Below are 27,959 nucleotides of genomic sequence, written 5' to 3'. Positions count from 1 at the left end.
GTCATGATGTCACCTGAAGCCGGAGGGGGGAGGGGATGATCCGCCTCTCTTTCTCTCTCTCTGTGGGAAAGTTGTTTCTCAAAGCGGCTGTAAACACTTGGTTGTTTTTTTTTACCTCAGAGAATAAACAAAACCCACCTCACCAACATGGCGTCTTCAGGGTAAAGAACAGGGACTATGTACAACAGCGGATACACAGCATTTTCCTCCAAATACTCGGGTGGATTTTGAGTCTCCAACAACTGGATAGTGAAACCTCGGCGGAGGGATACACAGCAACGAGATGGGAAATATGATACTGATGGCGCTTCTGCTGGCTCACCTGCCGACAGGTGAGGCTTTAAACGCGTTACAGTAAACACAGTAAAGCTAACCATTATACTACATCGAGAAATATCACTTATTTTATCCAGTGTATTGCAATTTTAGAGGGAAGCCACTTAAGCAAACAATCGAAACTAGCAGTGATGTGTTTAAGTTAATTATTATCGGCAGGTGTACACAGGACAAGGCCGACGGCTGTCACGTGACTACTGCACGCTACTAATAGTTTTTCTTGTGTTGTCCCAAAAAGAGATATTAACCTAAGCGGTTGACACAAAGGAATCGGCCTCGTTATACAAAAGACAATATTAAAGAAAATATAAATTAAATCAAGCTTTCTTAGAAAACAAATTTGAAGACATAAAAAGTTTACAATTCAGCTTTTTTATTTGTATTAATATTTTTATTATTATTATACATAATAAGTGATAATGAAAAAAGTGAAAGCCTTAAGCTGTTCAATCCTTGAGAAATGATAAATCAATTCATTTGTTTGGTCCTTAAAGTCAAAAACTTCATCATGTTCCCAAAATTGTTATTTTTCATTGCATAAATGATTAATAAAACCTTTGATTATTATGTCAAATAGCCAGGTTCTGCTTTACGGAGCTTTTGCAATATATGTACATATGTTTGCGCATTTCTTTAAATCTCTGAGAGCTGTAGTTCCTAATTGTATAAGAGTGTTTAAACTTGGACAGGTTTCCTTCTACAATTTGTTCCCAGTTGTAGTTTTATGTTAAATTAAATGTTATTCTTTTCCAGTTGAGATTTCTATTTTTTTGTAGTCCTAATTGTATTCAAATTTAAATGGATAACAGCATGTCAATAAACTATGTATGTCTGGTCCTTGATGTGGTTCTTCTTTCCCTAATGTGGGTTGTACCTAAATTGAGTTTGACAAACATGATTGATTATATTTACTCTACCTTTACTATTATATACTAGATACTATATTTTTTAGAAATAAAACAAACCTGCCCACACCAGAGACAGTTACTGACAAACATACATCTCCATTAAAGTTTTAGACGCCTTATACGGATAGAAAGTGTTTGTGTTTTGACCTTTAACCTTAACTTATACTTTTTCTTAATTAGCAGAGGTTGCTGTCATCATCTTGTTTTCTCTTGCTCATCATGATTGACAGCTGTGATTACTTCTAACGATATAGTACAATATGTCCACGCTTACAGACTTCTGTAGTAAACTCATAACCAGTCGGACCAGATTATTTTCAATCCAGCATTCAGGAGTAGAGCTGCAAAACAAACGCAGGCATGCATGCATGCATGCACGCACGCACGCACGCACGCACGCACGCACGCACGCACGCACACACACACTGATTTAAATATTGCGTCACCGGTGCTGTTGTTTTACATTTTATCTTTTTTTCAGAGCTGCTAGCCATCCAGGTGATTGTTCCGGAGACGGAGAGAAGTACGACTCTGTTTGCCTCCATCATCATCCGCTGCGATTATTCAACCTCTGCGAACCCTCAGGACGTCCTGGTCACCTGGAAGTTCAAGTCCTTCTGCAAAGACCCCGTGTTGGAGTACTACTCCACAGGTGAGGCTGCAGGGAGGCCACAATCTAAATATTGGATAATATAACTTGACCAAAATCCTATAAAATGCTGAAATAGAATATGTGCTTGTAGCAACTAAATCATAATTAATGATTTGATATAATTACACATGCATAGAGTTAAAGGAGCACTCACTCGGACAGTTTATTTATATAAAGCTCATTTAAAGTGAAACTCATCATATAATGGCATTTAAAACAGTAATTAGGAGCAAGACTTCGCAAATAAAAATAACTTAAATATGCTGTAATAAATGTATGATCTTTCATGCTAAATGTGCACAAAATGTGTTTTGTAGCAACTCAAATATGGAGCTTTGCTGCTTTCTTTTTTCATTCAAAGACATCACCTTCAACAGAAACTAGGATTGACCATTTTCAACATTTTGTTACATTTTATCAACCAGAGTGCTGGTAGTTTGTCACCTGAAGGCTTTCTGCCACAGTTTAAGTAGTAAGAGGTAGAGGTTTTTCTGTAAAGAATAAGCAATACATTGAAAAATATTTCTTTGTATTTCCTTCTGTTCCTGAAGCTTATCAGGCTTCTCTGCAGCTGGGCCAGGACCCGGCCAACGACTGCCAAGACCGCCTGCGAACAGTGCGCACAGTGATCCAGAAGAAAGGCATCAATGAACCCATGCTGGGAGCAGAATACAGAGAGCGCAAAATCACCATTCAGAACAGTGAGTCTGATGCCCTCATCATGTTAAAACTGCGGTTCAAAAGCTGTAATTTGATCAAGTTGTTGGTCATCTTATTGCTGTGTATAGTTCTTTCCAGAAATGAAGTGATTCCAGAAAGCGAAGTAATAAAAGAAGACGTAAGTAATTGTATTTGATGTCTTCTGTCAACAGAGGCGGACCTGGTCATCTCTGAGGTGATGTGGTGGGATAACGGCGTGTATTTCTGCTCCATCGACGCTACCGGTGACACGTCGGGTGACTCGGATCGAGAAGTCAAACTCATCGTGTACCGTGAGTTTCCTAAGTTTAGTGTTCAATAATATTTTAGTGGAAGGAACTGATGTACAGAAATCCAAGTGATCGTTCTTCATATTTATGCAGACTGGCTGACGGTGCTGCTGATCATCCTCGGGGCTCTGCTGCTCCTCATGCTGCTCTGCATCTGTTGCTGTCAGTGCTGCCCGCAGAAGTGCTGCTGCTACGTCCGCTGCCCGTGCTGTCCACAGACCTGTTGCTGCCCGGAGAAAGGTACCAGAGAGGCTTTTGTTTGTTCGTTTTATCCATAGAGGACCGTTTTATAAAAAGCTCATCACCCTTTACACGGTATTTTACACAGAACTGCTAGCTATAACTCCTATTTACTTACTAAGTTAATTACTTACTTCTCAGTTACCTACCTACTTAATTACTTCAAAGCCTCTTGCAATTTCTGTGTTTGTTCAGGTCTACAGTATATGTTAAGTCAACAGTGAGTCTCTCTGACCTTTGACCCCTCTCTTCTCTGCTCTGTTTGCAGCTGTGATGCAGCACAGGATGATGAAAAACGCTCAGAAGGCGATGGTTCCTTGGATGAACGGTCAACCCATTTACGCTCCCATTAGCTCCAACGCCTCCTCTCAGGGCGTTCCCATACTTTACTCAGGTGAGTGATACAAAGCCACACAAAATACTTCCTTTAATGATTTGTTAAATCAATTTCCTTCAGACTGAAGGTTGTGTGTTTGACTTGGTAACAGAAGTAGGAGAACAAAAGGGCCTTACTATGTAAACAATACTTTAAATTTGAAATACATTTTGAAATTTCAAGTGAACAACACGTATAGGTTAAACAATTGTTGCCCTTTCAATTATCTAAAAACATAAAGTACGTGTGAATTTCTGGATGAAGCTGTTTGAGCTAAGGCCAATATACTAAATCCTGTTTATTTCAAAAGGTATTGTATTTCAAGCTAAACTAAAAACCACTAGTCTTTCTTCGATTTTTTCCTGGGGCAATGCATTTTAGTGCTACGAACTTTTACTGCTAGTTTGCCGTTTACAAATACAGTATAAACGAAAACATTTTTTGATCCATATAACTGGTCGAATACTGTATTTGCTAACAACATACAGTGGGGCAAAAAAGTATTTAGTCAGCCACCAATTGTGCAAGTTCTCCCATTTAAAAAGATGAGAGATGCCTGTAATTTTCATCATAGGTACACTTCAACTATGAGAGACAGAATGAGGAAAAAAAATCCAGGAAATCACATTGTAGGATTTTTAAAGAATTAATTGGTAAATTCCTCGGTAAAATAAGTATTTGGTCACCTACAAACAAGCAAGATTTCTGGCTCTCACAGACCTGTAACTTCTTCTTTAAGAGGCTCCTCTGTCCTCCACTCGTTACCTGTATTAATGGCACCTTTTTGAACTCGATATCAGTATAAAAGACACCTGTCAACAACCTCAAACAGTCATACTCCAAACTCCACTATGGCCAAGACCAAAGAGCTGTCAAAGGAGACCAGAGACAAAATTGTAGACCTGCACCAGGCTGGGAAAACTGAATCTGCAATAGGTAAGCAGCTTGGTGTGAAGAAATCAACTGTGGGAGCAATTATTAGAAAATGGAAGACATACAAGACCACTGCTAATCTCCCTCCATCTGGGGCTCCACGCAAGATCTCACCCCGTGGGGTCAAAATGATCACAAGAACGGTGAGCAAAAATCCCAGAACCACACGGGGGGACCTAGTGAATGACCTGCAGAGAGCTGGGACTAAAGTAACAGAGGCTACCATCAGTAACACACTACGCCGCCAGGGACTTCAATCCTGCAGTTCCAGACATGTCCCCCTGCTTAAGCCAGTACATGTCCAGGCCCGTCTGAAGTTTGCTAGAGGGCATTTGGATGATCCAAGAGGATTGGGAGAATGTCATATGGTCAGATGAAACCAAAATAGAACTTTTTGGTAAAAACTCAAGTCGTCGTGTTTGGAGGAGAAAGAATGCAGAGTTGCATCCAAAGAACACCATACCTACTGTGAAGCATGGGGGTGGAAACATCATGCTTTGGGGCTGTTTTTCTGCAAAGGGACCAGGACGACTGATCCGTGTAAAGGAAAGAATGAATGGGGCCATGTATCGTGAGATTTTGAGTGAAAACCTCCTTCCATCAGCAAGGGCACTGAAGATGAAGCGTGGCTGGGTCTTTCAGCATGACAATGATCTCAAACACACCGCCAGGGCAACGAAGGAGTGGCTTCGTAAGAAGCATTTCAAGGTCCTGGAGTGGCCTAGCCAGTCTCCAGATCTCAACCCCATAGAAAATCTTTGGAGGGAGTTGAAAGTCCGTGTTGCCCAGCGACAGCCCCAAAACATCACTGCTTTAGAGGAGATCTGCATGGAGGAATGGGCCAAAATACCAGCAACAGTGTGTGAAAACCTTGTGAAGACTTACAGAAAACGTTTGACCTCTGTCATTGCCAACAAAGGGTATATAACAAAGTATTGAGATGAACTTTTGTTATTGACCAAATACTTATTTTCCACAACCATTTGAAAATTAATTCATTAAAAATCCTACAATGTGATTTCCTGGATTTTTTTTTCTCATTCTGTCTCTCATAGTTGAGGTATACCTATGATAAAAAATACAGGCCTCTCTCATCTTTTTAAATGGGAGAACTTGCACAATTGGTGGCTGACTAAATACTTTTTTGCCCCACTGTACATTTATAATATGAAAATGTGACGCTAACATATTTGCAGCGTGTTTCGAATGCCTCCGAAACTGGCTGAAAATAATTGTAACGTGTCAGGTAATTAAAGTCTTTCTCTTGTTGTCTTTCTTCAGGCTCATACTCGGACTACCCCACCAAACAAAACTTTGCCATGGCTCCAATGCAGATGTCCCCCATGGACCTCCAGCATCAGCCCCCTCCTCCTCATCCTCCACACCACGTGAACAGCAGCATGCGTAGCAGCAACCGTGGTTCCGGACAGGTGTTAGACTACCTGGAGAACCAGGTGAGGGGGCTGGATGTGAGAGCTCCTCCGATGGCTCATTACTCTCAGCAAAACATGCTCCCGTTACAGCCTCAGTACCAGCCTCAGCACCAGCCTCAGCACCAGCCTCAGCACCAGCCTCAGCACCAGCCTCAGTACCAGCCTCAGCCGCCTCCTCCTCCTTCAGTGCCTTACACCCCGGGACCCCCCAGTATGCTGTCAGCCCTGGATGGGATGGGGGTGCGAGGGGTGGAGAGAAGAGTGATCACACTGCCTCCCATAATCCAGCGTGTCCCCAGCTTCTCCTCTCCCATGACACTTGGAAGTGGCGACAGAGCCAGAGGAGGTCCCAGGATATCCAGCCAGTCCAGCGGGAGCATAAACCGCTCTGTAGGGAGTGTCATCCCCCCCCGCGGATACAGAGATGTCTCCCCTCCCAGACGGGGGATCCTGCGTGAGAACAGCGACGACTCTGAATGGGAGAACAGGCGAGCGAGAGCGCCACACAGGGGTTCGAGGAACGAGAGAGCAGGCTCGGCCGGGGGGAGAGGAGGAGCTTCCAGGCCTCGAGCTCGCAGTCGGGACGACCTGATGGAGGAGCTGCACAACAGGGCGCCTCGCAGGGAGAGGAGCTACTCGCCTCCCCCGCGTCGCAAAGCCTCCTGGAGCTCAGATGATGAGGACAGCAGCGGCAGAAGGAGAGGAGGTAACGGGAAGGATTGGCCGGAGAAACCCCCCAGCTATTTCTCAATTGAAAACCAGGCGGAGCGCAGTAACGGCCGGAGGAACTACAACCGCCTTTCTGTAAGATACGAATACTGATGTTCTAGTTTCACTGCTTCCTGTCTACTGTTGCTTTCCATTTTCTTTCTCTTAAGTCTATCATAAAACAGTTATGGTGTCAACCGCTTAAAAGTGTCCAGCCCCTTAGCCTACTGTTACGTACTGATGTCATTATGTTACTGAAGTAAACAAAGGAGTCCAATGGAGGCATGTGTGGGTGAGAAACTCCCTCTCCAAGGGGACTTTGGGATTTAAGCCTTTGCAGACCATTTACATCCACAAAAACCTATATAACACAGTACAGGAAGATAGAGAATAGAGCCCCTTTAAATCAAACTATTGTTATCTGTTTATTATATGTTTGTGTGCATGCATGTAAACACACTGTATATATGTACATATTTTTCTCAAAAATGTTCCTTAAAAATCTAGTGAAATGAGATAATACTCAGTACAAATAAGAGTATACAAAAAACGGTTTGATATTTCGTATCTGTCAGAAAACATGTATATCCAACCTTTAATTCTATATCTCCATCTTTTAACCAAACTGTTTCTCTGTTACTTTTCCCTCGTAGGATAGAAGTTCCCGTAGCGGCACCAGCGTAGTCATCTGAAGCATTTCTTTCTTCTTTTTTTTCTTGAAATACTTTTCCTGAATGTTTCCAGAACGGTGAAAATGAAGACAAGCTGTAGGTACCTTCATCTGTTTATCAGCGTGCAATTGTAATTGATGTTAAATGTGATACTAAGTCCTAAAAATATTCTGTTTGGATAGACTTTTGTTCTGTATGCACTGTATGTAATTGCAAATAATATGAAGTTATATTAAGCATGTGTTTGACTCTTATTCAAGCTGTAAATGTGTTCCTTCTGGTGATGGATAAAGGGGTTCTCCTTTTTGGTGTTTGTGAAGTTAAGGACTGTGTTTCAACAATGAGATTGTTTTTTTTAAATGATTTCTTATTTTTTTGCATAATTTCTTGTACTATTAAAAGTGTGTTTTTAACTTCAATCCATAATAACATTTTCAGATAGCAATAAAATCTTTATACATCTGTAGAAAGTCAGACTCAGGTAATGAAGTTTTTGCATGGACACAGATATTTGTGATTTTCGTGTTTTGTTACAAACACGAATAAAGATGCATGTGATTAAATGTGTATGTTTTAAATAAATCTTTTTATATACAGACTGTGAAGCCATGATTGTGTTAATGCAAGACATATGTTCCCAGGATCACAATATGGAAAATTGCAATCTATTTCAATTACTTGAAGAAATTAAGAAATGGGAAAAGATTCTGCCTTTTAAATGTTTTTAATATGAGTTCATTAAATCAAAACCTTTATAAACGGTATTGATGATGGAAATGTTTCATTCTCTTCCATCCATGTGTATCGTGTTGGTGGAAATAATCCGTTTTAGAGATAATGAGATTTTTAGTTGTCGTTATTTTAGCAACAAATTGGTGGATTTCTTTTAAAAAGTGTTAATTTTTTTTTGTTGAGAGCTTTGAGACATTGAGTTTCAGGAAATGTGTTAAAACCATATAATGTGTGTACAATATATAAAGCAATCGGAAAAGACTGTAGAGAAGCTTTTCTGACTGCAGGTGGAGCCATACTCTATCATTATGATCCACAGACAGTACAACTGAAGTTCAGTGGTGTCAGTGCACGACTAAGAGTAATAAAATGTCCGTTTTTAAAAATTGTTTACAGCTGTTCTTTTTATCAAAACAGATTCAAGCCATGCAATTTAAACAGTTGCACTAATGCATTAATTCAGGTTTCAGGTGTTATTCAAAAGCAGACTGTATATAAAACTATCAGAGTAGAATGTAGAGAAGCTTTTCTAACAGCAGGGGGAACCAGAGTCTATTATTATGATCCACAGACAGTAGAGTTCAGTGGTGTCAGTGCATGACTAAAAGTTGAAAAATGTCAGTTCTTTCCACAGCTTTCTTTTCTTTCTTATTAAACAGAATCAAGTCATGCAATTCAACCATGCCACAGTCATTACCACTATAGAATAAATGCACGTTCTTTGACTTTGTGCGACATATTTAAAGAGTAGCATTTTGAGTGCAGATTTTGAAGCTGAAGTTGTGTCTACTACTAAGGAGGGAGATGGACGTGGGTTGTCCCGCCTCTCAGCTCGCCATACTGCGGTCTGATTTGTGGATCCAGCAGGGAAGTGAGACCATCAAAGTCAAAAGCTGGTCAGCTGTTAGCTGTCATCCGCCACAACAACAGTCACTGATAACCGGTTGTTAAAGCGAGCACCGGACAAAGAAACGCCTCCTACGAAGATTGAAGTCAGTGGAGAAGCAGCTACACATCGTTTTCAGGTGAGGCTAACTATGATATTAGCGACCTGCTAGTTAGCATTAGCAACTATGCTGAAATTTGCGTAGAGGAAATGTTTAATTAAGATAAAAGCAGTGGAGAGGTGAAATAAGCAAGCTGAGCTAAATCATCCAAACAATGTATGTTGTTAATATGAACACACTGAAGACATCGGCTGGATTATTTCTTAAATATTTTGCAATTTATTGTGTTTTTTTCTATGCAACTTGTTGTTTATCGCTGTGACTCAGCTTGCTAATGCTCAACCCTCACGTTGAGGCAGGTTGTTTACAGGAATAACTTTAATGTTATTCACGGTATGTGTGGCGTCTCTAGGTCATGCGTCCTTATTCCTATCTAGAAGGTGACTAGTATTGTTCCACCTGCAGGATTTCAATGACTCTTTGTTGTGTTTTCTTCCTGGTGGCCTGCAGGCAGCATGAACTCCCTCCCAGGAAGAGCCGCTCTGTCCCTATGCAGACGCTCGGCAGCAGCGGGCGGGATGAGGGTCCTCTCTGGATCCCCGGGTCACCCCGCTGCGGGCATGCCGGCCTCTGTGCATGCTGTCCGGGTCTGCCACTCCGGGACCAGCAGCAAGGGCAGCGTCACCACCAAGAAGCGGGGATACGACATCACTAGAAACCCACACCTCAACAAGGTTAGTGAAGGTGTTTTCCCACATCCCACGTACTTTCCATGTCAATTAACATCCTCAAACTATGTTCAATGTTCATGGACATGGTAAAGGTGAGGGTGGGACCTCACCTGTTGCCCACATGTAAGGACATGCAAGTAGTATTATTTACATTTGACAAGTGAGTTGTATAGTCGGCTTTAAAAACAAAACTAAGTCTGTAGTTTTGAAGTACACTACATGTGCAGAGGTAACGAGAAATGGACTACCTCAGGACTGATGCTAATGTCCTTTGAAAAACCAGAAAAAATGTAAAATAATGCATTCTCAAAAAAAGCACTCGCTCAATTATATCAATATAAAAATTCAACTCAAAGTCTAACCCTTGCCACTCCTGTGTTCGCATAACTGTGTCTCAGATTACATTGTGTCGTGCATACCATGTCTCATGGTTGTGGAAAATACATAAACACAGTATACCATGTAAGTAGTAACACATGGTGCAGCATAGCACCCACATCTGGAGATATATAGGGTCTCTCAAATGTTTCTGTCCTTTTCTACATCTGTTTTTTGCGGTATTATTTGTTCAGAGTTGAATAGAAAGGTGCATTTTTTCCAAAGTCAGCTCAAACGGGGGGGGGGGGGGGTTTTATGGCTTTGATTTTGGTTGATAAGAGTCGTTCACAGTTCCTTCCACAGTTCCTGGTGCCCAGTCAGCATTAACACACTGACTCACAGGGCAATTCAGAGGAAACAGTCATCAAGTTCAGCCTTTGACTCTCGCTTGGATGAAAAATAGTTGTTTTTATTAATAAATGTTACTTTTTGTGAGGGTGTTCTTATATGAGTAGCTATAGTGGATACATAGGCTGCAACTAAGCATTATATGTATCTTGATAATGATAAATTGTATCATCAAATAATGAATTTGTCTATGAAAACGCCCAAAATTGTCGAATTTCCATCACAACTCTGTGGCGGTGAATGTGGCATCTTAAAATAACCTTGTATCTGTTCGTCCAAAAGTCCAACACTTATTTTATGTGATGTCTTTGTCAAATAAAATCAACAAATCCTTATTTAAGGGGCTGGAATAACAGCGCTTTTACAACTTTTGCTTCTAAAATGAATGAAAATAATAATTGGTTATCAAAAAAGCAGCAAGTATTTCCTCTGTTAATCAACAAATGGATTAATCAACTTAGTATTTCAGCTTACTGGATAAATTAACAGTACTTTTCAAGAAATGCCATATTTCTGACCCTAATCTCTTTCTCTCTGTAAACGTGCCAGACTGATTGCAGTGACCTCTCAAATGTCAGAAAAAATTAGCTCATAACCATATAAATGCAACACGTGTTGTAATACATGGTAATATTATGTTGTAACATTACAATAATCTATGATAAGGTTTGATAGGGAGCCGTGCTCAGGTTGAACAGGTTATACTTCTCACCTCATTTAGCTTCTCTCTGTTCTTGTTTAATGACAGATTAATGGATACTGGTTAGGACTCGGCGTAATGGGTTTACTTTGGTGCCTCTTTACCTGCGCGCTCTTATAAATTTAGCTTTACCCTGGTAATCTGTCACTTTCTCTTCGGCCATGTGTGATTTTAGCGTATACATCTTAAAGTTTCCATTTAAAATTCAAGACATTGGATTGAAGGGGTGCACAATATTGAAAAAAAATGACATTGCACTTTTGTTTTTGCTATAATGTGCAGAAATGATCACCAAGCACCTGTTGTTGGTCAAAAGCGTTCTTTCTGCGTTTTACAACCAGAACTAACGTTTTTTTTGTCCTGTTTGTTGCTAATTTTCAGGGTGTGATTGACGAGAGGCAAGGCTTGTTATAAATAGATCAGAATGTATTGTAAATGTTGGATGGATACAGGTGCACCCTGCTTGTCAGTCACTAGCAACAACGTGTGTATCCAACAACCCAAGAGTGAATATTCTGTATTAGACATAATCTCTTGTCAATAAGTCACAGAAAATAAAAACTGGGCGTTTTTTTTTTCTAACAAGCAGTACAAAAGTTGTAGCATGACATGTTTACCTTCCTTGACATCGTACTTCCTTTTTATGTGATTATTTCTCATGCAGATTCACACATACTATGCAGTCCCATTAGATTAGTTTATAACTTTGCCATGCACAATGACGTTCTTTCTCCTTGTCCAATGCTAATCTGGTTAAGCCAAAGCTGTATCAGAGGATCTTCTTTAATGACCTCTGGCAGGCAGACCTTTTGTTCTCCATGCTCTTCCTTGCAGCTGTACAGGAGAGTGTTGTTAAGCTGTTGGGCATGTATCTTAAAAATACTCCTGTATGGAAAGCATGCAGCTTGTGGAACAACTGTAGACGTAATGATCGTGAGCCGGCATACTATAAGCAACCAAATATCTTATCCGGTATCATATTTCACACCAGCATGAAATATAACGGGACATGTGAAGTAAAAAATCACAGACCCTCAGTAGACAAACACACACTGGCCTAGGAAGGAGAGATAATTCTAGGAAATTCAAAGTGCGATACAGAGAGGAAGAGGAAAGAGAAATGGAGCTGACAGGGGAGTGAGTTCAGGCTCACACACTATTGGACAGAATAAATAGATTAAAACTCACGCTCCCCTCCGATCACTCTTTGGGAAGTCTGCCAACGTTGAGACAGAGGAGCAGCAACACTAACCATAACCAGAAGGCTTGGGGGTACAAGGCTGTTTGTCAGAATAAAACCCCGGTCTTGTGATGTTTTACTGCTGGAAGCTACCAAATCATCTTCAGGACTCTTCAAAGGGTTGCTTTATTCCCAAACTAAAATGCTAAATTTGGAAGAAAAGCATTCAAAATTCCACTCTTTTTGGGCGTGGGAATGAGTCATAACCAACCTCAAAATGGCATGACTAACACATGAGTCACTGAGGCCTGCTTTCTTATTCAGATCGTGGACTTCACCCTGTGTAAACTCTCTCAGTTGTATAACCGCGTCTCTTCCACCATGCAGGGCATGGCATTCACTCTGGAGGAGCGCTTACAGCTGGGCATCCACGGCCTGCTGCCGCCCTGCTTCCTCTCCCAGGATGTGCAAGTGCTTCGTGTCATGAAGAGCTACGAAACCCGCATCAACCCTCTGGACAAGTGAGAGAACAGAGATTTAGGAACACAAGAACATCTGTTTGATAGCAACTAATAAACCACAGAAAAATCAATGCCCAAAACCCGACTTGAGAGAGATAAAAGCAAGAAGTTCATATTAACCTTGTCTCAATATCACCATATCTCCTAAAAATCCCATAGTTATACACAAGTGACAAGTTAATACAACCCAACAGAATAAGTAGCGCTACTATAACGAAACAGAGAAAGGAAATCCCAATAAATCAACTCTTATATTGCAGAAAAGGGCCCTAAGATTCCTCCCATGTATATGTTTACAATTTAAATCCTCTCCATGTGTGTAACCAAAACCACCACATACAGAGGTGACATTTATAGTAATGCGTGTTGAGGAGCTGCAGTTGAGCTCAACCAATCAGAGGCTGTCTCATAGGATCGGTCAAAAATCTTCTTTAGGACATCTTTTGTTGTTGTTGTTCGTCGTGTAATTAAAAGTTGTTTAGTGTCACGTCAAAGACTTGAAAAGCAGCGTCCCGTGGCTCAGTAGTTACATAACTGAAGCATCCCTGGTTTGAGTCTTTTCTGGGATGTTTGTTGCATGTCCTATATTTCTGTCTGTCTCTTCCTATGAATTCACTTATTATTTAATTATTTATTAAAATAATGCATTATTTAATTATTAAAATAATGCATTATTTGATTGCTGCACAGTACAATACACTACAGTTGTGTACAGCTTGCAGTATGCTTACTTACTTTAGAAATCCTTACTTTAGGGGATCCATAGTGGTTGTGAGTCCCTGAGGCAGAAGCACATTTAGCTGTCTCTTTCTCTCACCTTCTCTCTACTCACACACACACACACACACACACACACACACCATATCTCCTGTCTATATTTACACTGCAAGTTGTCTCATGAATGCAGAATTTGTAAATGCACTTCAACATGTCACACTGTTAATCAAATACGTTTGAAGCCATACAAGCAGTTACGTGAGCTGTCTAGACCTCAAGAATATAAAGAAATAGCAATATAATTTAATAAAAAGTCAAGGGAATGTTAGTTTTGCAGTGATGAACCAACGCATTGGATGAAATTATATTTTGCGCTAGATGAAAGGCCACTCTCTTAAAGTCATTACAATTCGTTATCTAGAAGTCACTAAAACAAAACTAGAGACCTTTTAGGATGGGAATGACACCAGACATGAAACTAAATAAAATACAGGAGTATAAAACGGATGTGGGGGTGGCTACCCACTTCTTACTTCCAATGCTGTGTTTTTGTCTCAAACACATATCTGTTGAATTTCCTGACTCAACGGTTGTGATGTTGTTGTGGTTACAAAATCTCCAACGAACGACAAACTGTATAAAAGCCATGATCTCACACACAGAGTAACCATAACAGAACATCCATGTGTTCTGTGATGCATCTGGTTCTCCAGACAGATGATAATCCTGCAGAAATACTTTAACACGACTACATTTAACTTTATTAAAACATAAATCCTGATGTCTCTCTCTGTCTCAGGTACATCCTGCTGATGACGCTGCAGGACAGGAACGAGAAGTTGTTCTACAGAGTGCTGACCTCTGACATCGAGGAGTTCATGCCCATCGTCTACACTCCCACCGTGGGTCTGGCCTGCCAGCAGTACGGACTCGCCTTCAGGAGACCTCGGTGAGATATATAACATCTAAACCATAGCTGCACGGGAACACTATTTAAATTCATTCTGCATTCGGTTTAACCTTCTCATCAAAGGATCATTCTTTATGTTTTGGTGCTCATCTGAATTGCATTGTTACACCAAAAAACAAAATCATGATTGGTCTAATTCACATTAGCGTGTCAGGGTGGCTCACATCATGTTGCAGCTACACACTGAGGAGTAATTCTAACCAAGGGTCGGTGAACTGAGGACAGTGGTGATGGGGATACAGGGTAAAAATAAAAGCAAAAACAAATTACTGTAGGTGGTTGTCTGTCAGTATAACCCTGACTCACCTTACAGCACAAACTACACTGCTGCCTTCATTTATAATAATAATAATTTCTCCCTTTTTGTTTTCAGAGGACTCTTCATCACCATCCATGATAAAGGCCACATCGCCACCGTGCTAAACTCCTGGCCTGAAGAAGACATTAAGGTACATAAATTATACTTTACACTTGTATCATTGTTTAAGCAATCAGTAGACGTAGGTCACATGACTTCAGGTCACCTCTGCTAAGCTAAAGACAGCTGAGGTTCTGTGTGATGACGTTTAGTTTATTCAGTCACTTGTTAGCACCCGCCTTTTTTGTGTCACATAGATGCTTCAGACAGTATTCAGCTGGATATTTTTATTTTGTGCATGAAGAAGTATCTTAAGCTTGTGTTAACTACAGACTTTATTTCAGGCATCTTACCAAAAACTCATTCCAAGAAACATTGACTTCCAGACGAGCGGAAATGCTGACTCATTCCTGAGGGCTGATTCCTGCACCACTCTGTAACTAATATGTGTTCTCTGTGTAGGCCGTTGTGGTGACAGACGGGGAGCGTATCCTTGGCCTGGGGGACTTGGGAGGTTACGGGATGGGCATCCCTGTTGGGAAGCTGGCACTGTACACGGCCTGCGGGGGGGTTCAGCCTCAGCAGTGCCTCCCCGTGCTGCTGGACGTCGGCACCAACAACCAGGTGTGTTTAAACACAGAGCTGCAGAGAACTTCATGAGCTCATACACTTTATATCTGCCTCTTATCAGTCATTACTTGATAGGGCCCATTAGGGTTGGGTTGTTTCTGTTTCTATGCTTCGGATTGGTTAAGATTGCAAGCAGGGGGGGGTGTGGTTACATCATAGCACGCCACTTTGAAATAACTTTTATGGCTTTCTGTAAACCATAGAGTTATTATTACCGCAACAAACATTTATAAAAAGAGTATTAAATCATTTCTCAATCAACATCGGCTCTTTGTCTGTTCTTATAGCAAGTTAAAAACGCTCTTTATATTGCTGTAGAAAACAAGAATCTTCCATTAACCCTTGAGGTGTTGATATTTGATCAGCAATAAGGACAAGCCTGATTATGATATTAGACATGTTTGATTAGTTCATGAACAGAAATGCAATTTTAAGTTGTCTTACTGACTGATTTTTGGTGCAGGCGCTGCTCGATGACCCTCTGTACATCGGACTGAAGCACAAGAGGATCAGAGGAAAGGAATATGACGAGCTGGTGGATGAGTTCATGCAGGCAGTGACGGACAAGTGAGTAGAAACACAAAGGACCAAATAATCCTGGTGTCTGAATCCCAGCTTCCCAAAGCTTTGGTAATACTGAAGACTTTTTGTTGGTCTGACTACTGTAGTGCTGTCTTGAGTGGAGTATGTGCGTGTATGTTAACTTGCGTGACCACTATCTGCAGTATTCCTACACCAACAACAAGTACTTCAATATGTTGTGCTTGTGTAATAACGATAAAGTTAATGTATCTTGAATGTGTCTTTGTTGCTCTGCAGGTACGGGATGAGCTGTCTGATTCAGTTTGAGGATTTCGCCAACAGCAACGCCTTCCGCATCCTGAACAAATACAGGAACAGATACTGCACCTTCAACGACGACATCCAAGGTACTTAGATATTTACAGTTTCCCTCAGGCAGCCAGTCGTGGGCGTCGCCACAATATAATTTGGGGGACACGCATCCCCCTCACCTTAAAAAAAAACAAAAACACATTTGCCATCAAAAATATTTTAGTCCAGCGTTCTTTCCATTGCTTCACAATCAAATCCGTTCCACTTTATCATAGGGGGAATACCCATATCAATAGAAATCCACTCGTTTTCCTGGTTTCCTACACGCAGCCGCATCACGCGCAACAAGCCTATGTTGAGAGTAGGATCAACGACAGACAGACTTCAGCAACAGTCAATCAAAATGTCCAGTTTTTGCTAGCTTTTTTCCTAGGTACACATTTTATGTTTCCTCATAACTTGTATGAGATATTTGGTTGCATGACATTAACGTAGGGCTATATGTTGCCTCAAAGTTACCTCATTCTTTTCTAATTCACTCTGTTTTTTTAAATCCTCGTCTTTTGCTCTCATTAAATAGAGAATAAAGTGCCAAAAAAGTTGTCAGTGTCAGTCCTCCATGTATTACACCAGAGCACAATAGTAGTCAGTAATTGCAGACCAGCTCCAAGAAAAAACAATGAGAGATGGAGATCATTTTCAATCTAAAAACATGGTCAAATGCACCAGAATGCATCTACTTCTTTCAAATGCGTTTATATTTGCTGCAGGAGCAGTTCAATCCAGGTTTTGTTGGTGGTTTTATGGAAAAAACACTGCAAAAGCTGAGTTGTTGACTCACTTCTCAAGGTTACAGTTCACCACAAAGATTCACTTTCCGATATCTAAAAAAAACAATGAAGTAAAAGCCCAGAAAAGGCAATGGTTTTTGCATTAAGACAAACTTTCCTCAGATGATTTGTGTAATGGATGCAGGAAGCAGTGTCCATTGTTTTAAAGGAGCTCCACACTCCCCCTGCTGGAGCGGTCTGGTAATGACACTAGTCTGACTCCTGCTGGTGTGAGGACCGATTATACACATTTTATAAAAAGCACTGTACTAAAGCTTTTATGTGTTCTTAAAATTATTAAATGTATCCTCTTAAAATTATTGATATGATTTATGGTGCAGTGTTTGTGCACATTTCATTCAGTATGTGTCCAATTTTTCAGATGATTGACATCAACAGCCTATGAAAGCCTAGTGACATTGTAAATATCATAGACTAAGGGGATGTTACAAATTCAGTTTTTATTTCTTAAAGCAAAAACAGCTCCATAATTATGTTTTTGTAATCATTGTAACCAATCCAGACTGTATTTAAAGCAAGGGGGGGAGGGGTCGTTTTAACGTGGGCTGGCAAGCGCATCCAAGTCAAGCAGCTGCATTTAAAAAAAATGTATACAGGGATTTACAGTCTAAGTTAGAGCCCATTTTAGTGAATCCTAACATACCTTTAATGTGTTTTCCTTTTTTTCTTCAGGCACGGCCTCAGTAGCTGTCGCTGGGATCCTAGCTGCCCTGAAGATCACCAAGAACACACTCTTAGATCACACCGTGGTTTTCCAGGGTGCCGGAGAGGTGAGGAGATTTGGATGGCTGTCTGTAATCCCTAAGAGATGAGGTTAAAATCAGATGACCAGCAGAGGTCGATGTTGGTTATCCTATGTTTTTTTTCTTCAGGCTGCTCTGGGTATTGCTCACCTCCTCATGATGGCCATGGCTAAAGAGGGTGTAAGTAGAGAAGAAGCCGCCAAAAGGATCTGGATGGTGGACTCAAAAGGGCTCATTGTGAAGGTATTGTGTGAGACTGTGAGCCCCTGTGTGTGAAAATCACAAAACACACCATTATTTTCAGGCAATAATCTTCATTCACATGATACCTCAATTAATACAAATGCACCACTCTAGATATTGTGATACACACATTTCTACCTAATTTATTGTTGTAATACATTGAGTAAACAGGGCATATTAAGTTCTTATGTTTAAATATTTTTTATTTTAGTTTTGTAATTGTATTAATTAATAATACTAACTTTAGGGTAGAGGCAACCTGAACCACGAGAAGCAGGAGTTTGCTCACGATCACCCGCACATAAAGACCCTGGAGGAGGTGGTGGAAACCGTCAAACCCACCGCCATCATCGGTGAGTCTCCCTAAAGGTCACGTTGTGATTTTTTGTGGTGTTAAAATAAAAAAAAACATTGCTATAACTCACATTATTTGTTTCATCCATTCATGGTCATTCCTGATCAGAGAAACAGAGAAAGCTGTAAAGGTGAACGCTTTCCCTCCAAAATAACAACTAGCTCCAAATCAACTAATTTACTCAATGTTTCAAGATTCAAGATTCAAGAAGCTTTATTTATCCTGAGGGAAATTGCTGTGCAACAGTTGCAGGACAAAGTGGGAAAGTAATACAAAGTGAGAGGTAAAATCAAACTGACATAAAATAAACTAAGTAAGTACTAAGTAAAAGCAATAAAATTACAGTTAATACGTAGGTATATACAATATACAACAATACGCACTTCCGAGAACCAGCACCTTATCGTGGTGAGAGGTTTGTGTGCCCCGATGAACCTGGGGGCTGTGTTGTCTGGAACCTTGTGTTCCTGGTAGGGTCTCCCATGGCAAATTGGTCTCAGGTAAGGGGCCAGACTAAGATTGGTTCAAAAGACCTCATGACAAACACACATGAAAGCGAGGATTCCCGGCCCGGAGGAAGCCCGGGGTCCCCTTCTGGCCAGGCCCAGAAGGAGGACTCGTCGGCGAGCGTCTGGTGGCCGGGCTTGCCATGGAACCCGGCCGGGCACAGCCCAAAAAAGCAACGTGGGCAACACCTCCGCTTCCCCGTCCCGCGGGCCCACCACCTACGGGAAACAGCGATGGGGTCAGGTGCTCTGCCAGAAGGGTGGCAGTGAAAGCAGAGGGTCTCGACGGACCAGACCCGGGCGGCAGAAGCTGGCTTTAGGGACATGGAACGTCACCTCTCTGGGGGGGGAAGGAGCCGGAGCTTGTGCGGGAGGTGGAGCGTTACCAGTTGGATCTGGTGGGGCTCACCTCTACGCACAGCGTCGGCTCTGGAACCTTACTTCTGGATAGGGGTTGGACTCTATTCTTCTCTGGAGTTGCCCAAGGTGTGAGGCGCCTGAGCGGGTGTGGGGATACTCACAAGCCCCCAGTTGAGTGCAGCTTTGTTGGAGTTTACCCCAGTGGACGAGAGGCCAAACAGCATTTCATAGTATTCGGCCTTCTTGGAGACCCTGAAGAAGTCCTGTATGGGCTCCTGAAGGGGACTCCTTAGTCGCTGGGAGACTTCAACACACACGTGGGCAATGATAGAGACACTTGGAGGGGCGTGATTGGGAGGAACGGCCCCCCCCGATCTGAACCGGAGTGGTGGTTTGTTACTGGACTTCTGTGCTAGTCATGGATTGGCCATAACAAACACCATGTTCGAACATAAGGATGCTCATAAGTGTACGTGGTACCAGAGCACCCTAGGCAGAAGGTCCATGATCGATTTTGTTATCGTATCATCGGACCTGAGGCCGCATGTTTTGGACACTCGGGTGAAGAGAGGGGCGGAGTTGTCAACTGATCACTATCTGGTGGTGAGTTGGGTCGAGTGGCAGGGGAAGCCTCTGGACAGACCTGGTAAGCACAAACGTGTAGTTTGGGTGAACTGGGAACTTGGAGGAATCCCAAGTCCAGGAGGCCTTCAACTCACACCTCCTGCGGAGCTTATCAGGCATCCCTGTGGAGGCTGGGGACATTGAACCAGAGTGGGCGGTGTTCAAAGCCTCTATTCCTGAAGCTGCAGCAGGGAGCTGTGGTCTTAAGGTCTTAGGTGCCTCAAGGGGCGGTAACCCTCGAACCTTCTGGTGGACACCGGTGGTCAGGGAAGCCGTCCGACTGAAGAAGGAGGACTTCCGGGATATGTTATCCCTGGGTACTCCTGACACAGTTGCAAGGTATCGACGGGCCCGAAGGGCAGCCGCCTCAGCCGTGGCCGAGGCAAAGCAGCGGGTGTGGGAGAAGTTCGGAGAAGCCATGGAGAAGGACTTTCGGTCGGCACCAAAGTTGTTCTGGAAAACCGTCTGACACCTTATGAGGGGGAAGCAGGGTACCATCCAAGCTGTGTACAGTAAGGATGGGTCGCTGTTGACCTCAACTGATAGTGTGTTAGGGCGGTGGAAGGAACACTGTGAGGAACTCCTGAACCCGACAACTCCACCCTCTATGTTAGAGGCGGAGCTGGAGTATGAAGGGGGATCAACTCCCCACTGGGGGAAGTCACTGAGGTAGTTAAACAACTCCACAGTGGCAAAGCCCCGGGGGTGGATGAGATCCGCCCAGAAATGCTGAAGGCTCTGGGTGTTGAGGGACTGTCATGGTTTACACGTCTCATCAACATTGCGTGGAAGTCGGAAACGGTACCGAAGGAGTGACAGACCGGGGTTTTGGTTCCCCTTTTTAAAAAGGGGGATCAGAGGGTGTGTGCCAATTACAGAGGCATCACATTACTCAGCCTCCCCGGGAAAGTTTACTCTAAGGTGCTGGAAAGGAGGGTCCGACCGATTGTCGAACCTCACATTGAAGAGGAACAATGCAGATTTCGTCCTGGTCGTGGAACGACGGACCAGCTTTTTACTCTTGCAAGGATCCTGGAGGGGGCCTGGGAGTACGCTCATCCGGTCTACATGTGCTTTGTAGATTTGCAGAAGGCGTACGACCGGGTTCCCAGGGAGATACTGTGGGAGGTGCTGCAGGAGTATGGGGTGAGGGGGTCTCTACTCAGGGCCATCCAATCTCTGTACTCCCAAAGCGAGAGCTGTGTCCGGGTCCTCGGTAGTACGTCGGACCGATTTCCGGTGAGGGTTGGCCTCCGCCAGGTCTGTGCTTTGTCACTAATCCTGTGTGTGATATTCATGGACAGGATTTCGAGGCGTAGTCGTGGGGGAGGGGGTCTGCAGATCGGTAGGCTAAGGATCGCACCACTGATTTTTGCAGATGATGTGGTCCCAATGGCTTCATCTGTCTGTGACCTTCAGCACTCGATGGATCGGTTTGTAGCCGAGTGTGAAGCGGCTGAGATGAGGATCAGCACCTCCAAATCTGAGGCCATGGTTCTCAGCACGAAACCGCTGGACTGTCCACTCCAGTTAGGGAATGAGGCCTTACCCCAAGTGAAGGAGTTCAAGTATTTCGGGGTCTTGTTCTCGAATGAGGGAACAATGGAGCGTGAGATGGGCCGGAGAATCGGAGCAGCGGGAGCGGTACAGCAGTCGCTTTAACGTACCGTTGTGACGAAAAGAGAGCTGAGTCAGAAGGCAAAGCTCTCTGTCTACCGGGCCATTTTCGTTCCTACCCTCACCTATGGTCATGAAGGATGGGTCATGACCGAAAGAACGAGATCGCAGATACAAGCGGCCGAAATGGGATTTCTCCGCAGGGTGGCTGGCATCTCCCTTAGGGATAAGGTGAGAAGTTCAGTCATCCGGGAGGGACTCGGAGTAGAACCGCTGCTCCTTCACGTTGAAAGGAGCCAGTTGAGGTGGTTCGGGCACCTAGTTAGTATGCCACCTGGGCGCCTCCCTAGGGAGGTGTTCCAGGCACGTCCAGCTGGGAAGAGACCGAGGGGTAGACCTAGGACCAGGTGGAGGGATTATATCTCTTCGCTGACCTGGGAGCGCCTTGGAATCCCCCAGTCAGAGCTGGCTGGTGTGGCCAGGGAAAGAGAAGTGTGGGGCTCTCTGCTGGAGCTGTTACCTCCGCGACCCTGACGGATAAGCGGGAGAAGATGGATGGATGGATGGATTGAACAATACGCACTGTGCAATTTAGCAGCATATATAAAAAATAAAACAAGTATAAACCAAATAAAGTGATACAGTGAAATTGGATAAAGTGACATTTTGGCCTCACGATGCAGTGTCTCCACTGTTCCTCTGACCTGAGGTAAATAAGTTAAACAGTCTGATGGCCACAGGAAGGAAGGACTTCCTCTGGCGTTCTGCGTTACACTGGGGGGAAATGAGTCTGTTGCTGAAGGTGGTTCTGTACGAGGTTAGGACCTGGTGGAGAGGGTGAGCGTTGTTGTCCAGGATACTATGCAGTTTGCTCAGCATCCTCCTCTCAGACACCACCAACAAAGAGTCCAGTCGGACCCCCAGGACGGAGCCAGCCTTCCTGATGATCCTGCTGATCTTGTTGGCGTCTGCTGCCCTCAGCCTGCTGCCCCAGCAAACGACACCAAATAAGATGGCACTGGCTACCAGCGACTGGTAGAACATCCTCAGCATGATGTTACATATGTTGAATGACCGGAGCCTCCTCAGGAAATAGAGTCGGCTCTGGCCCTTCTTGTAAACAGCCTCAGTGTTCTTGGCCCAGTCCAGTTTATCTTCCAGGCATACTCCAAGGTATTAGTAATCCTGGACAACATCTACAGTCACACCGTTGATGGAAATGGGTGTGGGGGCAGATTTCCTCCTGTGGAAATCTACCACCAGCTCCTTTGTCTTGGTGGTATTGAGATGCGTTGAGTTTCATAAAGATTTTAGATGTGAATGTTAGAAGACATCAGCCTAAATTTCAACACTGCATGTGTAATAAACTGGAGGATATTCTCAGACTTTCAATCTTAACTTTAACATGTCTTTGTTTAGCTAACCACTTCTGTGTTTCAGGAATAAATACCTACAATTTAGAGATTTTAACTTCTTGCTTGATAATAATTGACCCCTGTGATCTGAAATGAACCATCTTTTCTTATCGTCTCATTGAAATATGTTTTTTTCCTATTTCCTGTGTCCTGAACATGAAGGAGTGGCAGCTATCGCGGGAGCATTTACTGACAAGATTATTAAAGACATGGCGTCCTTCAACGACAGGCCGATCATCTTCGCTCTGAGTAATCCAACCAGCAAGGCCGAGTGCACCGCGGAGCAGTGCTACAACCTCACTGAGGTACAAATGTAGAAGCATTACAGCTGCTGCATTAGAGCAGCATATTCTACCTCAAACAATACTTTGAAATGTGTCTTATTTTCTCAGCTGCAATATTTTATTATTGGCTTTATTTGATGCATTGATAACTTTTCTGGCACATCACTGCTCCACTGTTCTGAAATCACACTTTCTCTTTGTGTTTCTTTGCCATCCTCCTCTTCCTCTCTGTTCTGCTTCAGGGCCGGGGCATCTTCGCCAGTGGAAGTCCGTTTGATAAAGTGACGCTGGCTGACGGACGCAGCTTCATCCCTGGCCAGGGAAACAACGCCTACGTCTTCCCCGGAGTCGCTTTGGGTGTTATTGCCTGTGGAGTGCGCCACATATCTGACGACATCTTCCTCACCACAGCAGAGGTAATGTCTTCAGTCACAGCATATCAGTAATTCATTAACTTGTAAAATGAGGAAGAGATTTGTAGACACAAAACACTTTTTGGTTTGTAAAATTACATCTGTAGGGTAAACTCTAGCTCTAGCTAGATTGTCCTCCTTTTAGTCACATTACCAAAAAAGTTATAGTTTTACATTCATGCTATATTTGTGCACGACTTTGGTTTGGTTGGATTTAACAAAGTCTCTAAATTGCACAAACCAACTCAATGGTGACACTTCCTATCAGAGTGTAGGAATACTCTGTTACAAGTTTTCCAAACCGTCGAGACAGTGGATGCTTTTAAAAAAGGCCTAAAAACTCATCTCTTTAGAAAAGCCTTTCACTAGATCTTTAAAACCCCCTTGTTAGCAGGAGTACTGCCAACACACAGCAGGAGTCCAATAGTGCAACACTAGAAAGGTAGACGAGACGAAATTCTTCCTTCAGCCTTTAGGGCATATTTATTATACAGCAAACAAAGGAACTGCTCTTCCAGCCTTCATCATATTGGGAGCGGGCCAAGAGAAAAAATCACGAGCAGAACATTCATATATATAGGGGGTGTGATGTCACCAACCATATTCATCTCATATAAAATCAATAGCACCCCCTTATGGTGTGGAACAGGTAAGTAGTACAGAATACATCTCAGTCAATCATACACACATATGTCAACACCCCTATTTGTTGCCTAATCGTTGGTGTTTCTATTCTGTTGTTTACGATATAATATTCTACCATTTTTACTCTGTAGCACTTTGAGTTATGTTTACTCAAATGAAAAGTGCGCTTCTAAGTAAAATGTATTATTATTATTATTATTATTATTATTATTATTATAAAAGTCCTGCACTCAAAAAATTACTCAAGTAAAAGTGGAAAAGTTGTAACCTTAAAATAAACTTAAAGCACCAAAAGTAGAATTAGGAAAAAATTGTCAATTTCAGAATAATATATCTGATGTGTTTTATAATTATTGATCGTTAAAGTGTTCTCAAAGCTGGCAGCTAGTTTTAATGGTTTTGTATACTGCGGGGTAGCTGCTGAATTTACTCCAGGTCTAACTAAAGTGTGATTTAAGGGTTGATTATATTTCACATCATTCATCCAAATCTGTAAAGTAACTCAAGGTATTAAATAAATATAGTGGAGTAAAAGTACATGATTTACCTCTGAGTTGTAGTGGGGTAACTGGGGAAATTACTCCCACCTCTGCCGGTAGACCGTTGACCCCTTTATTATCAGGTTTTTAAGAGAACATTGTTACCAGTTGAGTTTCGCTTTCCTAAACCGCCATCTGATATACTATATGACTGTAGATGATTAAGGTTTAAAACCTCACTTCAAAATTTCCCTTTAGCGCACCTCTTTTTCTATTTCTGTGCTCTCCTTATTCGTCATATCACCTTAACTACTTCAGGCGATAGCCGAGATGGTGACGGAGGAGAACCTGGCTGAGGGAAGACTCTACCCTCCGCTGAGCACCATCAGAGAGGTGTCCTTCAAGATCGCAGTGAAGGTCAGTCACTCCTGCACCGTGACCTCAGTCGAATGTTACAAACACAATCGGGGTGTATCGAGGAAAATGTCTTAAAAACAAAAACTGTTCTGACTTTCAGAAAATCTTGCTTCATATTTAATTTGAGCACTTGTAGTCAAAGGTTGATTCAGAAAATGGGTTTTGAGGGGCTTCAAAAATCTAATCTGTTTCCTTTTTTTGCCAGATTGTCAACTATGCATACAAGAACAACATCGCTTCTCTGTACCCTGAGCCGATAGACAAGGAAGCGTTTGTCCTGTCTCACATCTACAGTCCGGATTATGACTCATTCACTCTGGACAATTACAGTTGGCCAGAGGAGGCCATGAATGTCCAGGACGTGTAATTTCTGTCTATCCCTATCTTTGAAGTCAATATGCTACATTTTTCAAAGTTTCTTTGTCTGATAAATGTGTGACTATTTATCATTTCTAAACTTCAATTTAAAGTTTTATAATTTCAGAGAATATTACTTTACCTCTTCTTTAAATGTAAGAGTTTTATCTCAAAATATTACGCACAATGCTTCCTCTTGTCTCGACATGAATCTACAGAGAACCTGTTTGAGAGGCTTAAAAAAAAAAATGAAACATTGAACAGAATCTCTCTGTTCCTCTTCCTGTGTGACCTTTGGACATCACTGCTCCATATTCTGACAAAAAAAGAAATTGGGCTCGACTCCCTTAGCCGCCACTCTAATTTTACACTCCCACATTTTCAAGAGACTGAAGCACTCCACAGTCAGCCTCTAATGCTGCTTCCCTGCCTCTGCTTCTCTGCGAGAGCCCGTTAATCTGGATGGAAAGCACTTCAGTTTTCTTGAATGTGTTCAGAGAAAGCATGGATGGGGATTAAGTGTCACCTTCAGGATGTTTTTTGTATTCAATGGTGTATTTCTCCTGTAGTTTTGTACAGAGCCATATGCCTGTTGTGGTGTTTTTGCCAAAAGTTATCTATGAACTGTATCTTTTACTGTTTCTTTAACTCCTAGCCAACTTGATGCTCTGCACGCTTTATAACCGACAGATATGCTTGAAGTTTTTAAAGGGAACATGAAACTTTTTGAATAAAATTGTCAACTAAACATGAGATATTTGTTTTGTTTTTTTTCCTTTTTAGGATTCTTTGAGAAGAAATGACTGCAAAAAATACTCCAGTGCCTGTCTTTATAGTTTGCTTTAGACATACAGCCTCTCTTACGCAAAAGGAAGCAGTAAAAAAGACTGATGTCTTGGGGATTTTACCAGCGCCAGCCAGTTGTATAATAGTTTGGCTGTAGTTCGCTACTTTATTTTTTCAGCTTGTCCGGGACCCAGACCAATCTGAAAGTTCTTGTTTTATTTGCTCTGAACAGGTTCTCAATTAGGTCTGTCGACGTCTTGTAAATCATTATCGGAGGGGTTGGTTTTTTAATCCGCTTCTTTATAGTCCTCTTCTTTCTTTTAAATTCTTGTAATCAAATCACTAAATCAAACCCAGCTTTTTTTCCTCTTTGGTGCAATGAACCAGTGAACAGTTCAAATAATTCCATATAGGACAGCCTTTTAGCTGCGCTTCATTCATGAGCATCTGCAGTAAAGTCTATCTATTGATTTTAATGCCGTTCCTATTTATTGTTGTATCAGTGACACACACACACACGGAAAATGTAATTAAACAAGACACGATGATGCCGTGTTAACAGTTTAGTTTATTGAAATGTACCAACAGTTTTAAGAGAAGGAACACGCATGATAACAGATACAGTATCAGTTTATTATTCTGATTTATTGTGACAATTATCGTACCCAGGTTTCCATTCATGTGAAACCTCATTCAACTTCTCAATCTAATACCTGGTTTGAGAAAGCAAATGAACACACAGTCATGAGCTGCTTGTCTTGAGAGTTAGAAAAGCACATGTGGCAGACATGATGATTCTGCTTTTATTCAAATTAGTTTTGACAGAGTGTTAAAGGTCTCCCTCTGATCTTCAGAGACAAACAGGATGTGTGACAGATTGTATCACACTGACCTGATAATGTGTGCAATAGAAACTGACACAGAGTGATGTTTGAGGATAGAAAAGCAGAAGTGAAACCCCAAAAATATATTAAGCAAAATGATGGTCGACCAAAAAGCTTCAGGTTGTATTTTGAATAACATGTTTTAAAAGAAAATCGTGAAGAAATTTGGATAGAAGTGCTAGAAAAGCAGTCACTATTTACCTATTGTCTGATATAAGGAATTACATTGATGATATGTACTGTAAACACCCAAATTAAAATAACTATAAACCAAATGTGGCAGGTTTATTGATGACACTTAACGAAGTAGTACATAGTTTGCAGAACAAATTATCACAGAAAGCAGCGTTTCAATTTGAATAGCCTGACATAGTTAAGTGTAGTCAACATCAGAACATAATAAGATTTTGAAACAGCCTAAGGAAAATCATGACATGAGAAATGACTGAGTCTTCAGCTTTGGCAAAACTAACGAACAAAGATATGCATCACTATAACGTCCATACATTTTATCGTCTTTTTTTATATAGAGAGTAACCGTTTACTCGCAGTGTCAGGTCAGACCAGAAAACCACGCCCTGCTTTAAACACAAGATAGTCGGACAGCTAATCTTTTTATATGAGCTGCGTCTGATTATTTATGGCAAAACACAGCTGGCTGATGGGAAAAACTTCTCTAACGGTGTGC

General features: G+C 42.1%; 2 protein-coding genes across 2 annotated transcripts; both read left to right on the top strand.

Annotated features, from left to right (window-relative positions):
* Nucleotides 1–27: 27 nt before the first annotated feature.
* LOC134867808 (immunoglobulin-like domain-containing receptor 1) lies at nt 28–7,844 on the top strand. Its single transcript, XM_063888631.1, has 8 exons — nt 28–332; nt 1,726–1,896; nt 2,448–2,597; nt 2,769–2,888; nt 2,979–3,125; nt 3,394–3,519; nt 5,716–6,671; nt 7,229–7,844. The coding sequence occupies exons 1-8, from the start codon at nt 284–286 to the stop codon at nt 7,265–7,267; spliced, it is 1,758 nt and encodes a 585-aa protein (XP_063744701.1). The 5' UTR covers nt 28–283; the 3' UTR covers nt 7,268–7,844.
* A 996-nt stretch (nt 7,845–8,840) lies between these two features.
* On the top strand, nt 8,841–26,354 carry me3 (malic enzyme 3, NADP(+)-dependent, mitochondrial). The gene is made up of 15 exons (XM_063887522.1): nt 8,841–9,003; nt 9,436–9,659; nt 12,650–12,783; nt 14,300–14,449; nt 14,844–14,919; nt 15,291–15,452; nt 15,922–16,025; nt 16,278–16,387; nt 17,816–17,913; nt 18,016–18,129; nt 18,377–18,482; nt 23,169–23,311; nt 23,533–23,706; nt 25,146–25,244; nt 25,450–26,354. The coding sequence occupies exons 2-15, from the start codon at nt 9,441–9,443 to the stop codon at nt 25,609–25,611; spliced, it is 1,851 nt and encodes a 616-aa protein (XP_063743592.1). The 5' UTR covers nt 8,841–9,003; nt 9,436–9,440; the 3' UTR covers nt 25,612–26,354.
* Nucleotides 26,355–27,959: the final 1,605 nt, after the last annotated feature.

Source organism: Eleginops maclovinus, chromosome 7 (genome assembly GCF_036324505.1).
Source record: "Eleginops maclovinus isolate JMC-PN-2008 ecotype Puerto Natales chromosome 7, JC_Emac_rtc_rv5, whole genome shotgun sequence".
NCBI lineage: Eukaryota > Metazoa > Chordata > Actinopteri > Perciformes > Eleginopidae > Eleginops > Eleginops maclovinus.
Note: the sequence above shows the minus strand (reverse complement) of the source record. Positions and strands in the feature narration are given on the sequence as shown.

Excerpts from the sequence above, each read along its gene's own strand:
- LOC134867808 (XM_063888631.1), top strand. The coding sequence starts at position 284 with ATGGGAAATATGATACTGATGGCGCTTCTGCTGGCTCACCTGCCGACA. Across the intron at positions 333-1,725 it reads GCTGGCTCACCTGCCGACAG|AGCTGCTAGCCATCCAGGTG; the intron begins GTGAGGCTTTAA and ends TCTTTTTTTCAG. Across the intron at positions 3,520-5,715 it reads CGTTCCCATACTTTACTCAG|GCTCATACTCGGACTACCCC; the intron begins GTGAGTGATACA and ends GTCTTTCTTCAG.
- me3 (XM_063887522.1), top strand. The coding sequence starts at position 9,441 with ATGAACTCCCTCCCAGGAAGAGCCGCTCTGTCCCTATGCAGACGCTCG. Across the intron at positions 14,450-14,843 it reads CTCGCCTTCAGGAGACCTCG|AGGACTCTTCATCACCATCC; the intron begins GTGAGATATATA and ends TTTTGTTTTCAG. Across the intron at positions 25,245-25,449 it reads CCTTCAAGATCGCAGTGAAG|ATTGTCAACTATGCATACAA; the intron begins GTCAGTCACTCC and ends TTTTTTTGCCAG.